General features: G+C 37.5%; 1 protein-coding gene across 1 annotated transcript in view; it reads right to left on the bottom strand.

Moving 5' to 3' along the window:
- The window catches only part of LOC140246758 (uncharacterized), a 146,118-nt gene that overhangs the window by 61,986 nt on the left and 61,524 nt on the right, over positions 1 to 22,608 (bottom strand). The window contains exon 7 of the mRNA XM_072326094.1: positions 7,459 to 7,623. Within this exon, the coding sequence (XP_072182195.1) occupies positions 7,459 to 7,623 (165 nt within the window). The remainder of the gene's footprint in view (positions 1 to 7,458; positions 7,624 to 22,608) is intronic.

The raw sequence follows: 22,608 nt of genomic DNA, 5'->3' as shown, positions 1-22,608 counted from the left end.
GAAATTATACATCAACAATTATTGTCCGATATCTCTGTTCACTTCGTTATAGAAAAACCTAAAAAAAAAAATTTTATTTGGGACGATTACCTTCTCTCAAAACCACATCATATCTGACTCCAAAATTAGCTTTTAGAGAAAAGCCTAAACTAACTAGAACTACTCATGCCATTCTAACTTTGACAGTGTAGTCTTCACCACGTACCAAGTATTCAAGATATCAAGGGGCCTTGAGACATAAATTAAAATCACATAGTTCAATTTATATGAGACAAAGACAAAGACAAAACACATGAATCCGAAACGAATAAACAAGATACACAGTAGAATTTTGAGTAAAACAAAGTTTAAGTGATTACAATGATAGAGGCTGTTTAAAAATAGTCACGTAAGCAATGTAAAGATAGGGATCACACGTAATACGCATGAAATTAAAAGTAATGTAAGCAATGTAAAGATAGGAATCACACGTTATACGCATGAATGAAAGTAATGAAATTAAAACAAATGAATTAAATGATTGAATACTTATGAACAAATTGAAAGATTGAGCCACAGTTAATTCTTGAAGTTGAACAAAAAGCTCTCACTCATGAACTTTAATTAATTAATTTAAATTTGATATATTCCAGTATATTCTTTTTGCTATATCCAGTATTGCTATTATAATCCTAATAGGCTAATTGTGACCCTGCACCACAAAGCCCAGAAAAGTCACAGACCTGAAGTTTTAAAATGACCTAAAAGTGAATTTGAATGGTCTCTCCTAGCCTATCTGATTATTGGAAAGAAAGAAAGACGCTCTGAAGTATAGGGTCTAGAGTTGAAATCGAAGAGCACTTAAAATGTTTTTAAGAAATAACAAGGCAAGTGCCATAATGTGTCTCGCCCTTTCGGGTACAAGAAATTGTACGCGAATGGGATATAACAGCTCCCCCCCCCCCAAAAAAAAAAGAAAAAAAAGAAAAAAAAGAAAGAGATATAACACAGATAAAAAAAAATATAAAAGGGTAAAAAATTATGGCAAAAAAAGAAACGTGCCATAAAGACTTAACATTGGGCCCTTAAAGTTCGTTGACCCATGCTTGTGACCATTGACCTTGTGGCGACCATCCACTCCCCAAGGGACATCTACCATCCAAGTTTAGTCACAAATGGAGTTATGGAATCAAAAGTTATGACCCATAATAGAAACGCGCCATAAAAACTTAACATTGGGCTCTAAAAGTTCATTGACCCCTGCCTGTGAGCTTTGACCTTGAGGTGACCTTCATATATGGCTAAAATGTGAAACTTTGTATGACCCCTCTTCCCTTGAAGTTTGAAGTTTTTGTAGCGTTACGGACAGACGACGGACGAACGGACGGACGGACAACGGACGGACAGACGCCGCAGGCGATCCCTTATAGTCTCCCCTCACCTCCGGTGGGCTCGACCAAAAGGGGACTTTAAGACAGACTTTAAGACAAAAAATGTTGTAGAAAAACTGTTCAAAACACAATTTTCTATGCGTTTTATGATTCCACACCTTACAACTATGTAGAAAACGAATAGCTTTTTCAAAAAATAAATCAAAAATACCAGATTGGCTATAAGTTGACCCTACTCACGTGTTTTGAGTCCTCAAGTAAAATCAGAGCGTGCGGCTTTTTGTTTGTTTTGTGATGCACAGTCAGAATTGTAAGATTTTATTGTATATAAACTCACCAAAAATGAGTGCCATCCCTGATTTTCGAATAGCTGAGCAAACACCATTTTTTTGTATGTATGGATATCAATTATCAATCTAGTGAGATTAATTTGTGGTTTTAGTAATATGCATATGTAAAAATCAGACCTAAATTTCGATAATATGCTACAATAATATCGGCAGGGCAAATGACAAAGCTTATACTAATCAGACATCTTGGTAATATTGTTCCATCTAAAAATTGTCCCACTATCATCGGCAGACAAAACATGCGGGCGGCCAAATTATGGGGTCATCACACGAGATCGACACCGACGAGTTATAAAGGCCACCAAATTCGAATTTATCTGAGTTTGTTGAATAACTCAATGGTATTTTGTCGAACAAGTATTTCAAAAATAAAATATGTTTTCTCTTGTGTGATTTGAATCTAAATCTTTTACATTTTGATAATTTTAATTGTCGAGAGTTTCTTAATCAAATGTTGTCTAAGTGTTTCATTCCTCTTTTAAGAAAACCTACAAGAATCACTGATATTTCTTCTACTTTAATCGATGATATATTTGTCAACAAGTTATCTTCTCCTATTTCACCTGGTATTGTAGTTACGGATATCTCTGATCATTTTCTTGTGTATGCACTTATTGGTAACATTCACACTCTGACAGACAGTGCACACAATTCCGCCTTTCGTGTTATGTCAGAGTCAAATATTAATAGGCTTAGAGAAAAGTTAAAACTTGTTGATTGGTCGATTTTCTATAATCAAAAATGCGTAAACTTATCATTTGACCTTTTTTTTTTTATAGATACAGTTATCCCTTGTCGCAGATGTTTTAAATCAAATCATAAAAAAAAATGCCTTGGCGGTCATGGGTTACAAAATCACTTTTAAAATCTATCAATAAGAAAAATAAATTGTTTCATAAATATCGTAAAGTACCCACTGTTATGAATAAGTCCCGATATATTCTGTATCGTAATATCTTCACTTCTTCATTACGGTTAGCCACACGGATGTATTTTATGAATCAATTCGGCAAATGCAAATATGATGTGAAGGGTACATGGAGGGTGATAATCCAGGCGTTGAAATGTAATACCGACAATAATGTTCCTAGCTATATTCAAGTGGATGATGTTCGTATAAATGACCCCATGGATATAGTTGAAGTTTTTAAGGATTTTTTTTTTGTACACATTGGGCCAAATCTGGCTTACAAAATCCCTTCAGCGCACCAGAAATTTCACTCTTTTCTGAATGATAAAAATGTGGCATCTTTATTTTTTGTACCGATTGTTGAAGATAAAATAATAAAGGTTGTTGATAGATTGAATAATAAAAATAGTTCCGGATATGATGCAATCACTTTTTTTTTTTTTGGAAAAAAACGTGATTCACGAAATAATTTCACCTCTTACTTTTATATTCAATAAATCCTTAATAGTGGTAAAGTTCCTTGTAAAATGAAAGTAGCCAGAGTAGTTCCCATTTTTAAAAAAGGGCGAAAAAAAATCTTGTTAATAATTATCGTCCTATTTCTCTTTTAACTTCCTTTTCAAAGATACTCGAAAGACTTGTGTATAAACGTACCCTCAGTTTTCTTCTTCAGTCAAAAATATTTACTGATTATCAATTTGGATTTCGCAAAAAACATAGTACAACTCACGCATTACTCAAGTTTGTTGATAAGATAGCTCATGCTATAGATGATGTATCTCATGCTGTTGGTGTTTTTCTTGATTTTTCAAAGGCGTTTGATACAACAGATCATGATATTTTACTTTATAAGTTAAATCATTACGGAATTCGGGGTAAGGCGCCAGAATGGTTTACTGATTATTTGACAAATAGAAAACAATTTGTAAGTATCCACGGTCACGATTCCCAACCTAAGTTAATTTCTTGCGGTGTTCCACAAGGTTCCCTGTTAGGTCCACTTTTTTTTTGTGTGTGTATTAACGATATATAGAACTCATCTAAGATCCTTTCCTTCGTTTGTTTTGCAGACGATACAAATTTTGTTCTTTTCTCATCAAAATCCTGACGCGCTTATAAACATAATAAATGCAGAACTTGTTTCTGTTCAATCTTGGATATTTGCAAACAAACTATCCTTAAACATTGAAAAAAACTCAATAATTCTTGTTTAGTAATTCCCCACCTGTACTACCTATCTCTGTCAAGATCAACAACATTGATCTGTCACAGGTCAATAGTACAAAATTCTTGGGTCTTTATATTGATAGTGATTTATCTTGGAGAACCCATGCTGGTTATGTAAGTAGAATTATTGCTAGAAATACGGGGGTTCTAAACAAGTTTAGTTATTATTTTCCATGTAATATTCTACAGAGCATATATTCAACTTTGATATCCCCCTATCTAAATTATAGGATTCTGGCGTGAGGAAATGCTTCTAAAAACCTTATCGATTCGCTATTTATTGTGCAAAAATGCGCTGTTAGAATTGCAAACCACGCTGGATACGTATCCCACACGAATGAACTTATTGTGAGTAATAACATTGTGAAAAATCCTGAGTTATTTTCTTACAACGTTTGCCTGTTTATGTTCCAATTCTCACCTGGCCAATTACCAGATGTATTTTCCCAAATGCTTACAACAAATAATACAGTTCATGATTATCCAACCCGCCAACGTTATGCATATCACCTTCCACGTACCCGAACAATTTTTGCGAAAAAAAAAAAGTATAATGTTCACTGGGCCCAGGTACTGGAATGAACCCCCTACGGAACTTATAAGCTGCACCACTCTGACCTCATTCAAACGAAAATTAAAAAAAAATTTTTTTTGAGCAGTTACGGCATGCATATTGTATGGTACTTGTTGCTCAGTATTTTCCCCCTTGTCTATCTTGTCTATCTTCTATTAGTAGTCCGACGGGATCCTAACCATGTACATTATTATTATTTTTTTAATCAGTCTGCCTGTTGCGCTCCCTTTCCAAGTCACTGTGAAGCACTTATTTTTACACTCGATTGTTGGAAGTCTTGCGCGTGGCAGCTGTCTATTACCATGGCCACACGGCCTGCATGGTTTAGGACCCCGCTGGAATTTGACTCCTGATCTCTATTGTCCTTGTGTGTATTTTTTATATTCACAACAAAATTCTTCTATTAGCCCACCTTCCATGTATGTATTTATGTCATACTTTTACGCCTTCATCTATACCTCCACACCCACTTGAATCCTTACAATCTCAGTCGTTGTACTAATAGTAGGTTATAGTTGCAACATGTGACCTTTCTGTATTTTATTTAGTAACACTTATTTGATCTGATCTTCGTTCGTTTTAATCAGATCCCCCAGTATGGTCTAAAAATACTTCCCCCAATCTGATTTTATCACGGGACCTGCGGCTTTATACAAGCTTGCTTTTACGCAGGCCCCATCATATTTTTCGCATTATGATCTCATTTTAACTCGCATGTATGCAGACCTTGTGTTTACACCAAGACAAACTTTTGAACATTCCGGTGAAGTTCTATTTTAAATTATGTTATTTTACTTTCGTATCAATACACAATATTATGATATATGTAAGAAATATGAAAATAGATTGAAATGAAATGAAATGAAATAAAGTTCATGAGTTCGACATTGAAAAAAAGGTCTATGAGTCATTACAACCCACGATTCATACAGCCCATGTGTTGGACACTAGGCAAATAAGGAGTTCGACACGGCATCTGTTGGTAAAAACAGCCAGCGAGTCTGTCATTACAACACGGGGCTCAATTGTCAGCCTCGTGGCCCTTGTTTGCTTATTGTTGAACTCATTGGCTGTGTGAATAGTGCCCACTGCAGTGGGCTGAATGTCTCATTGGCTGTATCACTCGTAGGATGTATGATTGTCGAAATCATGACGTGCACCCGAAAAGAGAAAAATGCTAAATGCCCGTTGACGAACGTCAGTTGGATTTGTCGTGTATTATCAGCGATTACAGCCAGCAAGAAGTTGGATAAACAATTTAAAAATGTTACCGTTCACTTGTTGGAAAAGAATTCCCAAGCTTGACAAGCATGCAATGCTAGCAAACTTGGCAAGGAATGGTACCCTTACCACATCTAGTTATAACAAGTTGCCCTGTAATTTTCCTGTCTTTCCCTTCTGTCTTTGAAATGCAATTCAAAATGTGATTATAATAATCGTAGACATATCTTTCTCTGGGTGAATTTCTGGTTCATAAAAAAACAATATGGACTGGCTATTTTGGGGGTATACGATATAATTGCCCACATTAGATTCGACTCGTGCCGTACAATTCTAGCTTGAGTAAATTTGCATTACCCTCAATGCCAATCCATATCGCATTTTGTTCATGCTTGTGAATGTGATATCAAATGCACAAGCTTTTTCATTAAGGGTGTTGATCACTGGATACACCAGGATATCTTTATTTAATTATTCGTATAAGTCAACACGTTAACCCTTCTTGACCATTCATTTTTATAAGCCCATGAGATTACTTATACATTAATAATTACAATAAGAACAGTGTAATGAAAACAATTTATGGCGACTGGAACGAATATAAACGCAAAGAACAATGACTTGTCATTTCAAGCAATTAATGGTACACGTGTTAAGTTAGATGCATTTCAACATATCAATGTAATATCAATGAGAAATGAAATCACCGCTCTATTCTGGATAAAACATGGAGATAAATCATAAAGAAATTTATAATGAAAGCAAGAAAAAACGAAGTTATTTATAATCAAATTATAGCGTAATCTCTCTTCAACCAATTTGATAAGAGACTTACTTCCGTTTGTAACAAGTAGAATTACGATATCCCTCTGAATTATTTACATTACTAAATTGCAATTGATAATTGACTTCAAAAATAGTGTAAAACATTATAGTGTAGACGACATCATAATTTTCTTTTAATATTACCAGGTTTAACTTTTACACTGGATTCCTTTATAATCTATATGTTTTATCCAGCATAGAGCAGACATTCCATGCATCCTCTTATCCGTACATGCAATAATTAGTTGTATAGTAAGCCTATTAAAACGTTTTGTGACTGTGCATAAAAAAACCGACAAAAAGTCGCTGGCGCCAATCTCATGTGAGGACTCAAAGTAGATGAACAATGTCAACCAGGTTAAACTTTACTTTTAAAGGCGGGAAATGCGCACCCTTCACTTTCGATTGTCTGTTGTGAAAGCTAGTATGCATCATAATGGGAATGTGCTAATAGAGTCTGGTAATCCCTCCATTGTGATTGCTATGGTGTTTTACAGTCTGCCTTTTGTCCCATTCAGTACACTAGGCACAACTTCTTGAGATTATCAGAGTACTCTACTAATAGAGCATACAAACTTGAACACTCTTTTTCCCCCTCTCTCACTAGCACTTTATAGAAAGTGTACTTTTTGTCCATTATCTAAACAAGTTAGGAGAGATCATATGTATTGAGTCATAGGTACTGACAGTAATCTTTTCAAAACGACAATATGCTCTTTCAGGATCTTCCCTTAGCAACAATATCAACAACAAGAACGGCAACGATAGCAATAGCAATAACAAAAACCTCAAAAAGAAATACATGTCTAGCGACACTTTTGGGGGCTTTCGTGACGCAGGGTCCCATTTACATATTACAGGATTCTAAGGGACTTACGTTGATACTTTTTTATGCATCACAGAATTGTACTGTGGCAACAATCTTATTTTCAGTCTTGTGATATCAGATACACGTTATAGATCTATTCTCATTTGTCTTACCTGACAATCCGAAGCCCCTGCGCTAATGGTCTTGTAGAAGTCGATGTTCAATAATTGTGAGGCATTAATTGTTACCTTGCGCAGCACATTGCTGGAACACATGCCGTCTGCAAGGTCACGTGACACCGTTTTTCCACAGTCCACATCATCAATAAGCAGGGTTTTCTGACATGAACGAATATCAATTAATTGAAGTTGAAATAAAACAGAATAGAGAGAACAGTGATGTTGGAAGTAGGTTTATGAGAGGACAAATGATTGGGGGGATCCAGTTCCCACTGAGAACTATAGAACTTGATTTCATCAAAATTCATCCTGTAACATAAGAAATATACAGAACACGCAATATGTCATGTCACCTCGATACACAGTTTGAATTGAAATTCCAATTTTACAATCACCCCATGAATGACAAAAAATCAATACGATTGTGGTGGTGTTACCATTTTCGAAGGATGCTGAATCCGAATCTTATTGATGCAACTGCTAAATGCTTGAGGGTTTTGAAATATTCAAGATTTTTGATTTGCGTTTTTAAGGTCATGTTAAATATCTCAAAAACCTCAATGGTACAGGAGTTGCATCAGCCAGACTCGGATTCAGCACTCTCGAAATGGAGTAAAATCATCTATGTGTTTCCTATTCACTTTATCATAAATAGTAAATACCTATTTCAAGATTTTTTGAAATATTTTTTCACTCTTTTTTGTTTCAACGGAATATTTATTGAAATATGTGAGGTTTGACACGCATTTTATCGAATTTTGCACAAGCAGCAACGAATAATAACATATTCACTTCACTATAATAAGTAAAAGAATAAGCATCATAAAGGTATAAATATTTATACAACCTGCGAAATGAAAGGAAGTGAGAAAGAAAGTGAAAACAAAAACAGCATAGAGAGGAGAGGTATGAGACAGTTAATTAGAAAAAAAAAAACACCTATACATCGAAATTCAAACCTCACGGAAACAATTAGCCATTATAATTAGTACACTATACCTAAAAGTGATAACATATAAGTGACGCACGAACGACTGGCAGCGTAACTGACTATCTATAGGCCTACACTAAAGGCGCTGATAGTATTTATACGCAGTAAAATGAACATGGGATGTGATATGGAATGCATTTGATAGGTAGGAGGAGCCTAGGAACAAATAATAGCGTCATGCATGCGAAATAGATAGTTAATAGAAATATGTGAAATTTTCAATACTTTGGTTGAATCATAACACTTCAGAAGACGAAGTTTTAAATCTATTGAAATGTAACTTTGATGGTGCATTTCTTATGTCTATACTATTCAAAGGAGTTCCAAAATCTTGAACCTGTATTACAATAAAAAAAAAAAGAAATGTCTGCTGAGCAAACACGGTTCTTAGGAGTAAATGAAATTCATTAACTGTCCGTTTGGATAAGTATAAGTATGCACATCACGAGACCGACACCCACAAAAGGCTGACGAGACCGACACTACGCAGAAAAAGCTCACGAGACAACACGACGCAAAAGAGGCTCACGAAATGGAGTGAGGACACTAGGCATCAAAGGCCCACGAGACTGGCAAGATGAACGGCGCCACCTATAGACCAGTTAATTGTATAGGATGTCTAGATAATGACATAGGGAAGATATGAGAGATGGGAAAGGAGAGTTGCCAGGGTGTTACCCCGTCAGTTGCCCTCCCTCACCCCTGAAATGTTGAGGATCTTTTATTGTGTTTGCATGTTTGAGTGTGAAAAAAACACAATGCAGTAAAAGAGTGCTTCAGATCTTTACATATTAATTTAAAAATGCCAAAACACCCTCGTTTCCCTTTCTACAAAACACAATAGTCATGTACACTTACTTAGAAAAAATAATGTGGATATTCAGATCAACTACCCAGAAAAATATCCATCTGTGAAATGAAGGTTAGAAGGAAATCTTTCACAAAATGGTCAATGTTGCAGTGTATACCTGTTTTTGTCTGAAGGGGTCGTAGTCATCTGCGAATATGTGGATTTAATATAAATTCACAGAAAATAAGGTAATCGTCTATGAAGGTATCATTAAGGATTCGGGAAAAAAAAAGAATACCCATGCGAACAGATATTCTATTTCATGAAAAAATGTACCGTTTTGAGAAAAATAATTTTACAAACAAAACCCACAATTCGAGGTGAATCGCTGCGATATAAAACGTTTTCATCTGTTGAATGTCATGCATTGTACTTACAGAGATAATTACAATTTGACCTCTAAAACGTCTTAGCAGGCGGGAAGGATATCTAATAGGATCTACTTAGCGAGAAAGAAAAAGGGAGAAAAAAAACTTACATCCATCCATCTTCTATATAGCTAGAAATAGGTGCAGCCTATTAAAAATAACCCAATGGCATTATCACAGATCCGTACTTTGACAGAACTCCCCCCCCCCAAACCACACGTGTAGAATTACCTGTTTGATGTCGTTGACATGTAGTTGGTGCTATTCTATTAGTTATCTCTCTCTCTCTCGATAGCGTGACGAAATTGCACCAGCTAGTATGTTATTTTCTCCTTCATGGAACAACCTGCACAGGTACGGCTTGTGCCGAAAGGGTGGGTTGGGTGGTAGCGCGTCGCGTTAATGGGAACACCACCCTTCGTCCAAAGCCCCCCCCCCCCCGGTTTTGCCGAAAGGGTGCGTTGGGAGCGTTGAATCGCGTCGCGTTGACTGGAACCGCACCCTTCGTCCAAAGCCCCCCCCCCCCCCCCCCCCGGTTTTGCCGAAAGGGTGCGTTGGTACTTTTTCTCTTTTTCTCATGTAACCCTATAAAGCCCAAGCTATTTTGATGTTATTGTTTGATGTTTCATCGTCACATTTGGCACATGGGTAGAGCAACTCATAGTCTACATGACCGCATACTTGATTTTTTTCATGGTGACACATAGAGGGCGCTATTTACCAAAATATAAAGAAATACATAGGAAATATGCTAAAAACATGATTTTTCTGTATAATTTCTTTATCCCCAGTATGTCTTATCATAGACCAATATTTCTTCATATTTGCCACAAATGATCTGCAAGTAAAAGCTCATTATTTTTTATGGTTGAAATTTCTCAAGGTCACTACATGGGGGCGCTATTCATAACAAAATAAAAAAATGCATTATGAGACCTGTGATGTATTGTTAGGGATAGGTACATGCATAGTTATCATATTTCATATTCCAATAATATCGGAATTTTAAGTTTGCAGATTGATAATGTGATAAACAAATGATATTAGAGGTACGTAGAACTTGGGTGGAGGAATCAAAATGACACAAAATAGAATGGCAATCTTTGGAAAATGCTGTTATTTTCAAGTATCTCTATTATAGCTACTGTTTTATGGCATTGTCACAAAAAACAAAGGAAATAATAGGTAAAACATTTCAGGGCCATAATTACTTCACATTTTGCTCCTTCAGCAAATTTCAGCCAAGAAACGTCCATTTTATACATTATAATATGGTTAAATTCTGACTGACTGAAAATCTGACTGACATGGTTGTCAGTTTTATTGTTGCCATGGCAACCAGCAATATCAAATATAGCTAAATTATATATCAAAATGTTTGGAATAAGATTTTTCGAAAAGTCACCAAATTTGGTTAAAACTGGATTAAGGGCGAAGGAGTGGCGAATGAAAATCTGGTAGGGGGCACAATGTGCCCCCCCCCCCCTTGGGCTTTATAGGGTTAAAAGACGAGTTTTGAATTCATATTTAACCAACTGATATTAAACAACAAATAGCAATTAGACCAAACAGTAATTGGACGAAATGATGACTAGACCAACTGGTATAATTATATTAGACCAACTGATATCAAACAGTCTATTAGACCAACTGGCTGTAGACAAAGTTGTAATAGAGTGTAAACCGATCCGGACGATAGCCTCTTTGAAATGGTTGTTTGAAGGTTAAATATAGATTCAAAACTCGTCTTTTAATATTACATGAGAAAAAGTCCCAACGCACCCTTTCGGCAAAACGGGGGGGGGGGGGGGGGGCTTTGGACGAAGGGTGGTGTTCCCATTAACGCGACGCGCCACCACCCAACCCACCCTTTCGGCACAAGCCCACAGGGCCATACTTTGATCCAGCCGGTCTTGTGAGCCTTCTTTGCGTAGTGTCAATCCCGTGAGCCTTCTTTGCTAAGTGTCTGTCTCGTGGGCTTTCTTTGCCAAGTGTCGGTTTCGTGAGCCTTTATTGCGTAGTGTCGAACTCATGGGTGTATGACTCGTGAGCTGTACAACTTGTTGGCATTGTGACTCATGGACCTATTTTTGATGTCTGTCTCGAGGACCGTACGACTACTACGTGTCTGCCTTGTAAAATGACCCCATGTATGATATGTCACGAGATAGGGAACATGGAGTTAAGAATACAGGGGCGAATCCAGGAATTCCGTAAGGAGGGGGCGTGTTTACAAAAATAAAGGGGGGCGCACGCACCCCTCCCCCCATTTTTTCTTTTTATTTCTTTTGTTTCTACGAAAAATAAAGGGGGGGGGCGTGCGCCGGTTGCTGTCCTCCCTGGATCCGCCCCTGGAATAGACGGTATTCTAGTATTATAACTGTTCATTAATTGCCCTAACTTAAACAAGGACAACTACTTGGTTTTCACAATCTTATTTAAAAAAAAAAAGTGTGAGAACCTGGGGCATATTACAAATGGTTCGAAGTGCCTTTAGACTTGGTGCGAAAAGCCACGTTTTGGGGTTAACTTTGCTGTGACCGGCGTCCACACAATGTTGTTTTGAGGGTTTTTCTCTCTGGGGTGCTGAATCCGAATCTGCATGATGCAACCATTGCATCCTCATTGAGGGTTTTGAAATATTCAAGATGGCCGCCAAAATGACCGCCAAAAACGGAAATTTTTACCCGATTGGGGTGTGTGGAGCCGGGAAATGTGCTAAAATCGGGAGATGTGCAAACGTCTCGCCGGGAATTGTGCAAACGCCGGGATATATGCAAACGTCTTGCCGGCAATTATGCAAACGCCGGGAAATGTGCACATTTCATCGACAGGAAATGTGCAAACATGACGCCTGGAAATGTGCAAAAGTTCAATTTCGCCGGGAAATGTGCAAACCATTTTCTTTAGCAATACTGTGTATAAACATGATAGATAAACTCCATAACTGCGCATGAACCTCCATCATTAATATTTTCTTAATAAGATCCTTGACAGATTTTCTACAAAATTGGTAGGTAGCACCATATTATGGCAATGGGATCTCAATTTGTTTAAATTAGTCATACCCCCCCCCCGCAAAAAAGGGAGGGGGGGAAGGGGACCTCAAAGTCCCAGAACTACGGTTTTACCAAAATTCTTCTTATATTCTATAACCGATGTATATTTTTTCATTATCATTATTGTGTCGTTCATTTTCATGTGCATGTTTGTGTAAGGATTTTTGTATTTCATAACTTACTTCTTCTACTGCGCCTTGAGCACGTTAACTATGTGGAACTGGCGCATTATAAGTACCCTGTATCATTATTATTATTATTATTATTATTATTATTAAGATAGAACTTAGTTGGTGCTATAAAGACATTTATGACAGTAGTTAAAGTTTAATTGCAAATCCAGGGTATCGCCTATCCAGGGCACGAGGCCCTGTTGGAGGGGTGGGGGGGGGGGGGCTTCAACTACCCTCCCTAGCCCCCTTTCGGGGGGTGGGGGGAGTTGAAGCTTAATATTCCTGAATCTCTGGTATTTTTAATCTTCTTTTGTTGAACAGATAAAGATAGAACTACGGTAATGCTATGCAGACACTATACTGAAATTTCAGGTTTGATGACGACGGATCCAGGGGTGCCTTACAGCGGATGTTAGAAGGAGGCGTGGGATTTTCCACATTTTCTTTATGTTCTTGAAAAATCTTAACGGATTCTCGCCTAACTTGATTTTGCTTTGTTAAAATGATCCCCCCTCCCCCACCGAAGGGGGGGGGGGGAGTTGAAGCCTCAGAGTCCCTAAACTCTGGATGTTTTTTCTTATCCCTGTAGAAACGATAGGATAGAACTAAGTTAGTGCTATGAAAACATTAATGACTGAAATATCAGGTTTGATAATGGCGGGTGCAGGGGTGCCCTAATTGGGGGTGGGTCGTGTGAGGGGGAGGAGGGAGATTTTCCAAATTTTCTCCATCTTCTTGAAAAAAAAAATCTATGACGAATTTTCACCGTTCCAACCCCAATGGTGGGAGGTGGAACCCCCGAACCCCATCTCAGCCCCTCGAAAGAGGTCGAGACGAGGGGGTGGGGTCGTTCGGGTGGAATTCAGAATTTCAGGTATTTCTTGAAAACCCTACGCATGACAAAAGGAATACATATTTGAAGAAATTTTCTGTACAACTACATGTAAGAGTAATAGAACACAATTTTATAACATCTTTTTTTGAAGGTTGGCCTACTTTGATGAAATTTCACGTCTGCTTATAACCGTCACGTGGTGGCTACCCTCATCTTAGCCCCCACTTTGGGGAAAAAGAACAAACTGGACTTGTTGCCCCTTCGAACAAAGTTTGATTCTATTACCCTAGAGGTGCTACAATTGTACCTCCTACGTTTGGTGAAAAACCGTCAAAGATTTCTCGAACAGAGGCAGAAAATGTGGAAAATTCCCCTCCTTCCCCGTACTCACCCCCCCCCCACCAGAAGGACACCCCTCGATCCGCCACAATCAAAAATAAAATGTCAGTCATTAATGTCTTCATAGCACTAACTTAGCACTATCTTCTTCTTTTTTCTTTTTTTTTTTTGGTTCGACAGAAAAGGGTAAAATTCCAAAGAAAAGGGACTTTGGGGCTTCCCCCACCCCTTCAGCGGTGTATGTGTGTGTGTGTGTGTGTGTGCGTGTGTTTGTGGGTGTGGAGAGGGGGGGAGGCATTTGCTATCAAGATCATATCACCATAAAATGCAATCTGCCAAGTTTGTGAAAATCCGTTGTAGATTTTTCAAGAAGATGCTGAAAATGTGGAAAACCCCCTCCTCCCCCACCCCCATCTTGGCAACCCTGGATTCGTCATAATCAAACGTGAAATTTCAGTCATCAATGTCTTCATTAGCACTACCTTACCTCTATCTTTTCCGGTTTGACAGAAGAAGTGAAAAAAAAACAGCATTTAGGGACTCTGAGGCTTCAACCCCCTCCCCCTTCCTTTGACGGAGGGAGGGACTCATTTTATCAGTTAAGATCATACTACCATAAACATGCTATCTGCCAAGTTTGATGAAAATCTGTTGTAGATTTTTAAAGAAGATCCCGAAAATGTGGAAAATCCCCCTCCTCCCCCCCCCATATATGGGCACCCCTGGATCCGCCATAATCAAACATGAAATGTCAGTCACTAATATCTCCATACCACTAACTTACCTCTATCTTTTCTGGTTTGACAGAAGAAGATTTAAAAATTCCAGAGATTAGGGAACTGACGCTTCATCTCCCTTGGGGGGGGGGGTAGGACTAATTAAATAAAGATGCAATTAAATAAAGATCGTGTCACCGTAAACATGCTACCTGCCAAGTTTGGTGATAATCCTGTCGTGAGATTTATCGAGAAGACGCTGAAAATGTGGACAATCCCCCTCCTTTGCATCACCCCCTCCCCCCCCCCCCCAGTCAGGGCACCACTGGAGCCGCTATAATAATAAAAAAAAAACCCGAAATTTCATTCATTGATGTCTTCAAAGCACTAACTTAGCTCTATCTTTTTTAGGTTCGGCAGAAGAAGAGAGGAAAAAAAATCCATACTTCAGGGACTTTGAGGGTTCACCCCCCCCCCCTTCGGTGGTGGTGGTGGGAGGGGGGGGGGACTCATTTTAACCAATTACAACCATATCACAATTAAGATGCCATCTGCCAAATCTGGTGAAAATCCGTTGTGGGGTTTACAAAAAAATGTTGAAAATGTTAAAAAAGGCAAGTGGTTGCTAGAGACAGGTGGTGGCTAGTGGTAAAGGTAGTAATGATTCATCCCCAGGTTTGATTGAGAGTTTCTCTTCCATCTATACATTATATAGGTGAAATGAACGGTTTGCACATACCCCGGCGCGTTTGCACATTTCCCGGCAATATTGAATATTTGCACATTTCCCAGCGTCACGTTTGCTGTGTTTCTGCAGTGTTTTTAGATATCAAAATGGCCGCCAAAATGGTCACCAAAAGCTGAAATTCCCGTATATTTTTTTTTTCTAAATGTTGTCAATTTTAAAGCAATTGGAGGTTTTTCCCTATTTTAAGGGTGCTGAATCCATATCTGCGTGATGCAACTATTGCATCTGTGAAGGTTTTGTCTGCCAAAATGGCTGCTAGAAACGAATATTCATAGGTATCTACTTGTAAGTGGTGATATGTATATATATATATATATATATATATATATATATATAGCAATAATAAAGTCACAACAGAGGAATGCAGGGAATGCTTTAATAGCCAATCTTGATTTAATGAATTATCCGAATTTTCGAGGAACCTTCCTCTTCTTCAGGGATGACAGTGCGAATATTCACAATGATTATTAATAATCATTGTGAATATTCGCACTGTCATCCCTGAAGAAGAGGAAGGCTCCTCGAAAATTCGGATAATTCATTAAATCAAGATTGGCTATTAATGCATTCCCTGCATTCCTCTGTTGTGACTTTATTATTGCTATTTCTAGTACTGCCAATACGCGGAACAACTACAATATATATATATATATATATATATATATATATACGTTTCGGTGTAATAATGTCAAAGGTCAAAATGTCAGAGGTAAAAATGTCAGAGGTAAAAATGTCAGAAGTAAAAATGTCAGAGGTAAAAATCCCAGAAGTAAAAATGTCAGAGGTAAATATGTCAGAGGTGAAAATGTCAGAGGTAAAAATGTCAGAGGTAAAAATGTCAGGGGAAAAATGTCGGAGGTGAAAATGTCTGAGGTAAAAATGTCAGAGGTAAGAATGTCAGAGGTAAAAATGTCAGAAGTCAAAATTTCGGAGGTAAAAATGTCAGATGTAAAAATGTCAGAATTAAGAATATTAGAAGCAAAAATGTCAGAGGTAAAAATGCCAGAAGTAAAAATGTCAGAGGTAAATATGTCGGAGGTAAAAATGTCAGAGGTGAAAATGTCAGAGGTAAAAATGTCAGAGGTAAAAATGTCAGGGGTAAAAATGTCAGAGGTGAAAATGTCTGAGGTAAAAATGTCAGAGGTAAAAATGTCAGAGGTAAGAATGTCAGAGGTAAAAATGTCAGAAGTCAAAATGTCGGAGGTAAAAATGTCAGATGTAAAAATAAAATGTCAGAAGTAAAAATATGAGAAGCAAAAATGTCAGAGGTAAAAATGCCAGAAGTAAAAATTTCAGAGGTAAATATATCGGAGGTAAAAATGTCAGAGGTAAACATGTCAGAAGTAAAAATGTGAGAGGTAAAAATGTCAGAGGCAAAATTGTCAGAAGTAAAAATGTCAGAGGTAAATATGTCAGGGGTAAAAATGTCAGAAGTAAAAATGTCAGAGGTAAAAATGTCGAGGTAAACATGTCAGAAGTAAAAATGTCAGAGGTAAAAATGTCAGAAGTAAAAATGTCAGAAGTAAAAATGTCAGAAGTAAAAATGTCAGAGGTAAAAATGCAAGAAGTTAAAATGTCAGAGGTAAATATGTCAGAGATAAAAGTATCATATGTCTGGCTGAAAATGTCCTTGTAAACATTCACCACTGACCTCAAAAACAATGGTAATAGTGACAATTTTTTGAGGTCAAGTTTCCTAAAAGGAATATGCAAGGTATATATCGGAATATCGGAGGTAAACATGTCAGAAGTAAAAATGTCAGAGGTAAAAATGTCAGAGGTAAAAATGTCAGAAGTAAAAATGTCAGAAGTAAAAATGTCAGAAGTAAAAATGTCAGAGGTAAAAATGCAAGAAGTTAAAATGTCAGAGGTAAATATGTCAAGATGAAAATATCAAATGTCTGGCTGAAAATGTCCTTGTAAATATTCACCACTGACCTCAAAAACAATGGTAATAGTGACAATTTTTTGAGGTCAAGTTTCCTAAAAGGAATATGCAAGGTATATATCGGAATATCGGAGGTAAACATGTCAGAAGTAAAAATGTCAGAAGTAAAAATGTCAGAAGTAAAAATGTCAGAGGTAAAAATGCAAGAAGTTAAAATGTCAGAGGTAAATATGTCAAGATAAAAATATCAAATGTCTGGCTGAAAATGTCCTTGTAAATATTCACCACTGACCTCAAAAACAATGGTAATAGTGACAATTTTTTGAGGTCAAGTTTCCTAAAAGGAATATGCAATAAGAAGAGATGAACACGACTTTAATCCATTAATGTTTACATCAATTTGTTAAAATAAGACATTTCAACTTTTCTACGCTCTGCACGCGCGAACGTATCATTTTTACCATAGGCATATTGGCCCTGGAAATTACTTTCATTCAGGTATTTAAAGGTCCAATAATCATCAGTAAATCATTCACATCATGTCAAGAAGCTTTTGTATTGTATTCATTTACCATGAAAATTGTCCTCATGATTTACATAAAAGCAAAAAGCACATTTTCGAACCAACGATGAAATTCAGTACAACTCCAAATATTTCATGTTCATATTTTCCTATCAAAATATAGAAATCTTGTCGAACCGTTTGGTATGATTATGTAAGAACACTTGTAACATAAATTTATAATTGTTGATAAAATGTATGATTTTGCTATTTAAAACGCAAAGTATTTCAGTATTGTAAAACAGAAATTTGGATAATCTGCCAAATCCATTTTAAAACTCGGTCACTCGGCACGCTGACATGGCTTTTCTTGACTTTGGTGAATTGCCAGAAGTTTTTCTTTTCTCATTTTTTTGTTTTTGTTTCACAACGTCACGCCATATGTAAACTACAACAAAATGTTAAGACGTAACAAAGTAACCTGTAAGAATATAATTTAGAAGAAACGATTTATCTATACTTTTAGGGGGAAAGTACTAGCACCCACTAGGGCAATTATAACTAAGACAATGATATATTTCTCCCTCCGACATTAACCATATACGATGGTTTTCATTTTATACTATTAGCGCTGGCCGCTTCGCTCGCTGACGCATAATCATTTATTATTCATATACAAAACGATGAGTCACAATGGACATTAAACTTTACTCTTATATGCACTGTTGTACTGATAAACAATGGTAATCATGTAGTGGCAAAATTGCTGGGATTGGCTCAATCCCCCCTTCTTAATCGTTCCCTCTTTTAAGTGCGGTAGTCATTGTTTTAGCCGTTATAATCCGCGTATATGATTATAAATTTCCGACGCTGTTTAATTGACTATAGAAAAAAAAAACACGCCTAGCAAGCAGCCGCACATGCACCATTAGAGGATAACCGCACATATTCAGTCACATTCCACAGAATCGCGCGCCGTCCGACGCTTCGAGTGACTGTCATACTAGTAACAAAACACACCGACGAACAAGCCGTCCATGTACTACATCAAACATTACCGCATAATCACATTCCGGCAAAGCGCGCGATTCGTACAAAGTCGTGTCCCTCGATTTTTCGAGGCAAAACGTCAACGTGAGATTATTACTGCATGCGATCAATGCAGGTGATTTCATGTGATTTCCAGCAGATACAGAGGAAGGAAAATAGCATGTAATTCATTGCATCCAATAAAGGTCGCTTAAAAATCATTCATGACGGGCACATGTACATGCGGAACAATTTGAGGGCAAGAATTCAATCATTTTAGTACAGTCTGCTATGTCGAAATATTGGGTCCTGTGAGATTTTCGTGCCAAAATTGATTTTTTAAGCTAACTTGGTCAATTTGGGGGTGCTGAATCCAAAAAACTTTAGTTCCATTTTTTCCGACCACGTCTTCAGCCGCCATTTTGAATTTCAAAATGGCCGCCATAGCAAACTGTAATTTGACCCAATTCTCATAATGTGAGCATCATAGAAGGGTCAAATTTGATGCAAAAAGAATGTTTATAATGTCAGACATTCTGATGCACCATTTCCTGATACCGTAGATAGTTTTGATACAGTATTTTGGCAGCCATCTTGAAATTCAAAATGGTCTCCATTGCTTAATATATTTTACCCAAATCTAAGGTTGTAAGCATTATGGAAAGTACAAATTTGGGGCAAAAAGCATGCCTGGGATGTCAGACAAGCTATATATTTTGTTTTAAATGATGGATCATTTTCATTGGCGGCCATCTTGAAATTCAAAGTGGCCACAATAACAAATGTAATTGGGCCTGTACCTCATATTGTATACATTGTGTAAGGTTCTAATTTGGGGCAAAGAGCATGCGTATGCTATCAGACATTCTGAAACATCTTTTTCTGAAACGATGGTTCATTTTTATATTGAAGGTGGCCATCTTGAAATTCAAAATGGCCGCCATACCAGAACGTATATTTTGACCAATATCTCATGTTGTAAGCAATAAAGAAAGTTCACATTTCGGGCATAAACCGCGTTCATGATGTTGACCATTCAGATGCACTTTTTCCCTCCCTTAAATTGCAGATCACTATCGAGGCGGCCATCTTAACATTCAAAATGGCTGCTGGAACACTCATGTGTAAGTCAATCACTTCAGTGAATTTCGGAGGCGGGACTGCTTCCTGTCCTGTAGGTACACTGCCATGTTGAAATGCAAAATGGCTGCCATGGGAAACATTCCTTTAAAAGCATTGCGTTTGGGTAAAAATTGTGAATGGGAAATCATGTGATTCTGACGTCAAAACAAATGAATTTTAAAAGAACCTCTTAATAACTGTGTCTGAGTGACTAAATGCCCTATTTAGACTATTTCGTTGTAGAGTTTACAACATTAGCCCTGCATTCTAAAAAAATTCATGGGATAGTCACTTTAATAGATAATGCCTTCTAGGCTCATTCCCTGCATAAGTTTTTGAAGTCACCGCACTTTAAGGCTGTACACAAGGGAGAATTGGTTCTATAAAATTCTTCCAGAAACAGTGACTTTTGCATTTCTTGCTATGAGCATGATAATGAATTCTGTGGCCACCGTTGGTGTAGGGAGCATTTTATGCATACCCTCTGGAAATAACTACGATGTAAATATCATATTTCTCTGTAGTAGAGACACAAATTAGGTTGTGAGAGTTTACGAGCTTTGCTCTCTGGATTTGTTGTATCAAGACTCTACGAGGGTAAAGCGGGAGATTGTCCTGGTTGAAGTCATCCACGCCAAACTACTGAAAGGCATGGACTGTGTCATTGCACATTCTGTATGATTCCAGGTTTAGATACTTCTTGGTCCATCTGCTCTTTGAGACATCCTCAAATTTTCAACTTCAGTCAGCACCAGTAAAAGCCATGAAAAAGCAGACCTTTGTTGTTGTTTTTTTCGCAACGATCTGCAGAACATAATCTCTCAATAATATCAATTGTACTTTTATCATTTTCTTTTCCAGTGATGGAGCAGATATCATGCAATCCAGTAAGTAAAGCAAACTTACAAGATCCATGAGGAGAATTGAAATGTCAGTGTCTACGTAATAATCATCAATATCTCTGATTTTCTCGTTGCTCTTGAAGTAGCATCTACATACAATGGAATGAGGCTATCTGTTTCCTCGTTGTGAGTGACGGGTGACAGCTCCCATGGCATCTTTGATGAACCCTTTGTTTCTTTTCTTTCCGTGATGTGGTCTCTGTGTCAGATGGAAATGACTGCTCAGTATTTCAACTTTCAGGCTGATTATATGGCTTAGTTTTGTGGGTTTCTAAGGCATGGGTATGAAAAATAAACCTTTGTTAGTGAAAATGAGGAGAAGGCCATGAAATTATGAGATGAAGAGTGATTGTGGAATTACTTAGAACTTATACCTTCCGATAATTGTATAGTTCAGCAATGACTGGATAATGAAAGTTATATCAGACTGTAGAGCCAGTAGAAATGTTATGAGAAGTTGGTGATCCTCTAAAGCTTAATGACTTTAGATCCAATCTTACATGGTGTATTTTAATTGCACGAGTTGAATGTCTGCCCTTTTTCATATTATCCCAGAGATTAATATATTTCATTTCTCCTAGATACAAATGCTAATAGTACAGAACATGAAAACTTCCCTTTTCATCTCTTTCGAGAAAAATCCCCCTTGAATGTTTCCTATAGCTGATTGCCAAACACCACATTTATCAGCTTCAAGGCAGTGACAATTTTTGAGATTACCCTCATGTGATGGTCTTCTAAATTGTGGAGGAATTCTGATGCATGCAAAGCGCCACAGAACCGAGCTATTATTACTCCTTTGTTGTTTTAGAATCATTGGCTGTACAGCAGTAAGCATTTTGGAAGTCTTAATAATTGAAGATGACCCACTCAAAGGCAGTCATGGAGGAAAAAGCCTACTCATTCCTTATTCATTCTGTATTATTCCAGAAATAACTAGTGTCTGGCAAGTCTTGTTTCAGTTTGTGGCCAAAAAACGAGCTTGTGAATGGGATGACTGTTAGGGTGACCATGGCATTTCTTGCCATTGGCCATTGCGAGACTTTTCCTTGTTTGTCTTCATTCTCTCGAGGCAGCATCAAGTTTTTGAAGATTACCTTCAGTTGTATCAATGCTTACTTTTGGACAAATGCCTTATTGACTGGGCTTAAATATAATCATTAACGAGGTTCCACGATGCAAAATAATGTGTTCCCTGAGAGGCAAAAACAAACCGCTTTAGCATGCAGTTCGCGAACCGCATATACCCGCCTGGCGATGTAACGCTTACACGCTTGCCCACATATATGGGACAGTGGTATGCCCCCTCCCCCCCCCATAAGCAGTTTTTGCCCCTCAGCATGGCTTGATGACGTCATTGGAACCTCGCCCTTACATTTTGAATTTACGACGACCGTTTTGAATTGAGAGATGGCTGTCATTCTGCTTGACCTGGAAATGAATTCGGTCTATCTAGAACAATTTTGGAAAAGGCGCTTACAACAGTACCCGGTATAACATGTTTTCTGTGGCAGCCATCTTGAATTTCAACATGGTGGCCTATCTAATGATCCACAATTAGGAAACAGCTGTACTGGTATGTTGGACACCACTAGCATGTTCATTCTTGAAAATTTGATGCT

The sequence above is a fragment of the Diadema setosum genome, chromosome 3, assembly GCF_964275005.1.
Source record: "Diadema setosum chromosome 3, eeDiaSeto1, whole genome shotgun sequence".
Taxonomy (NCBI): domain Eukaryota; kingdom Metazoa; phylum Echinodermata; class Echinoidea; order Diadematoida; family Diadematidae; genus Diadema; species Diadema setosum.
This window is presented reverse-complemented; position numbering and strand designations above follow the sequence as displayed.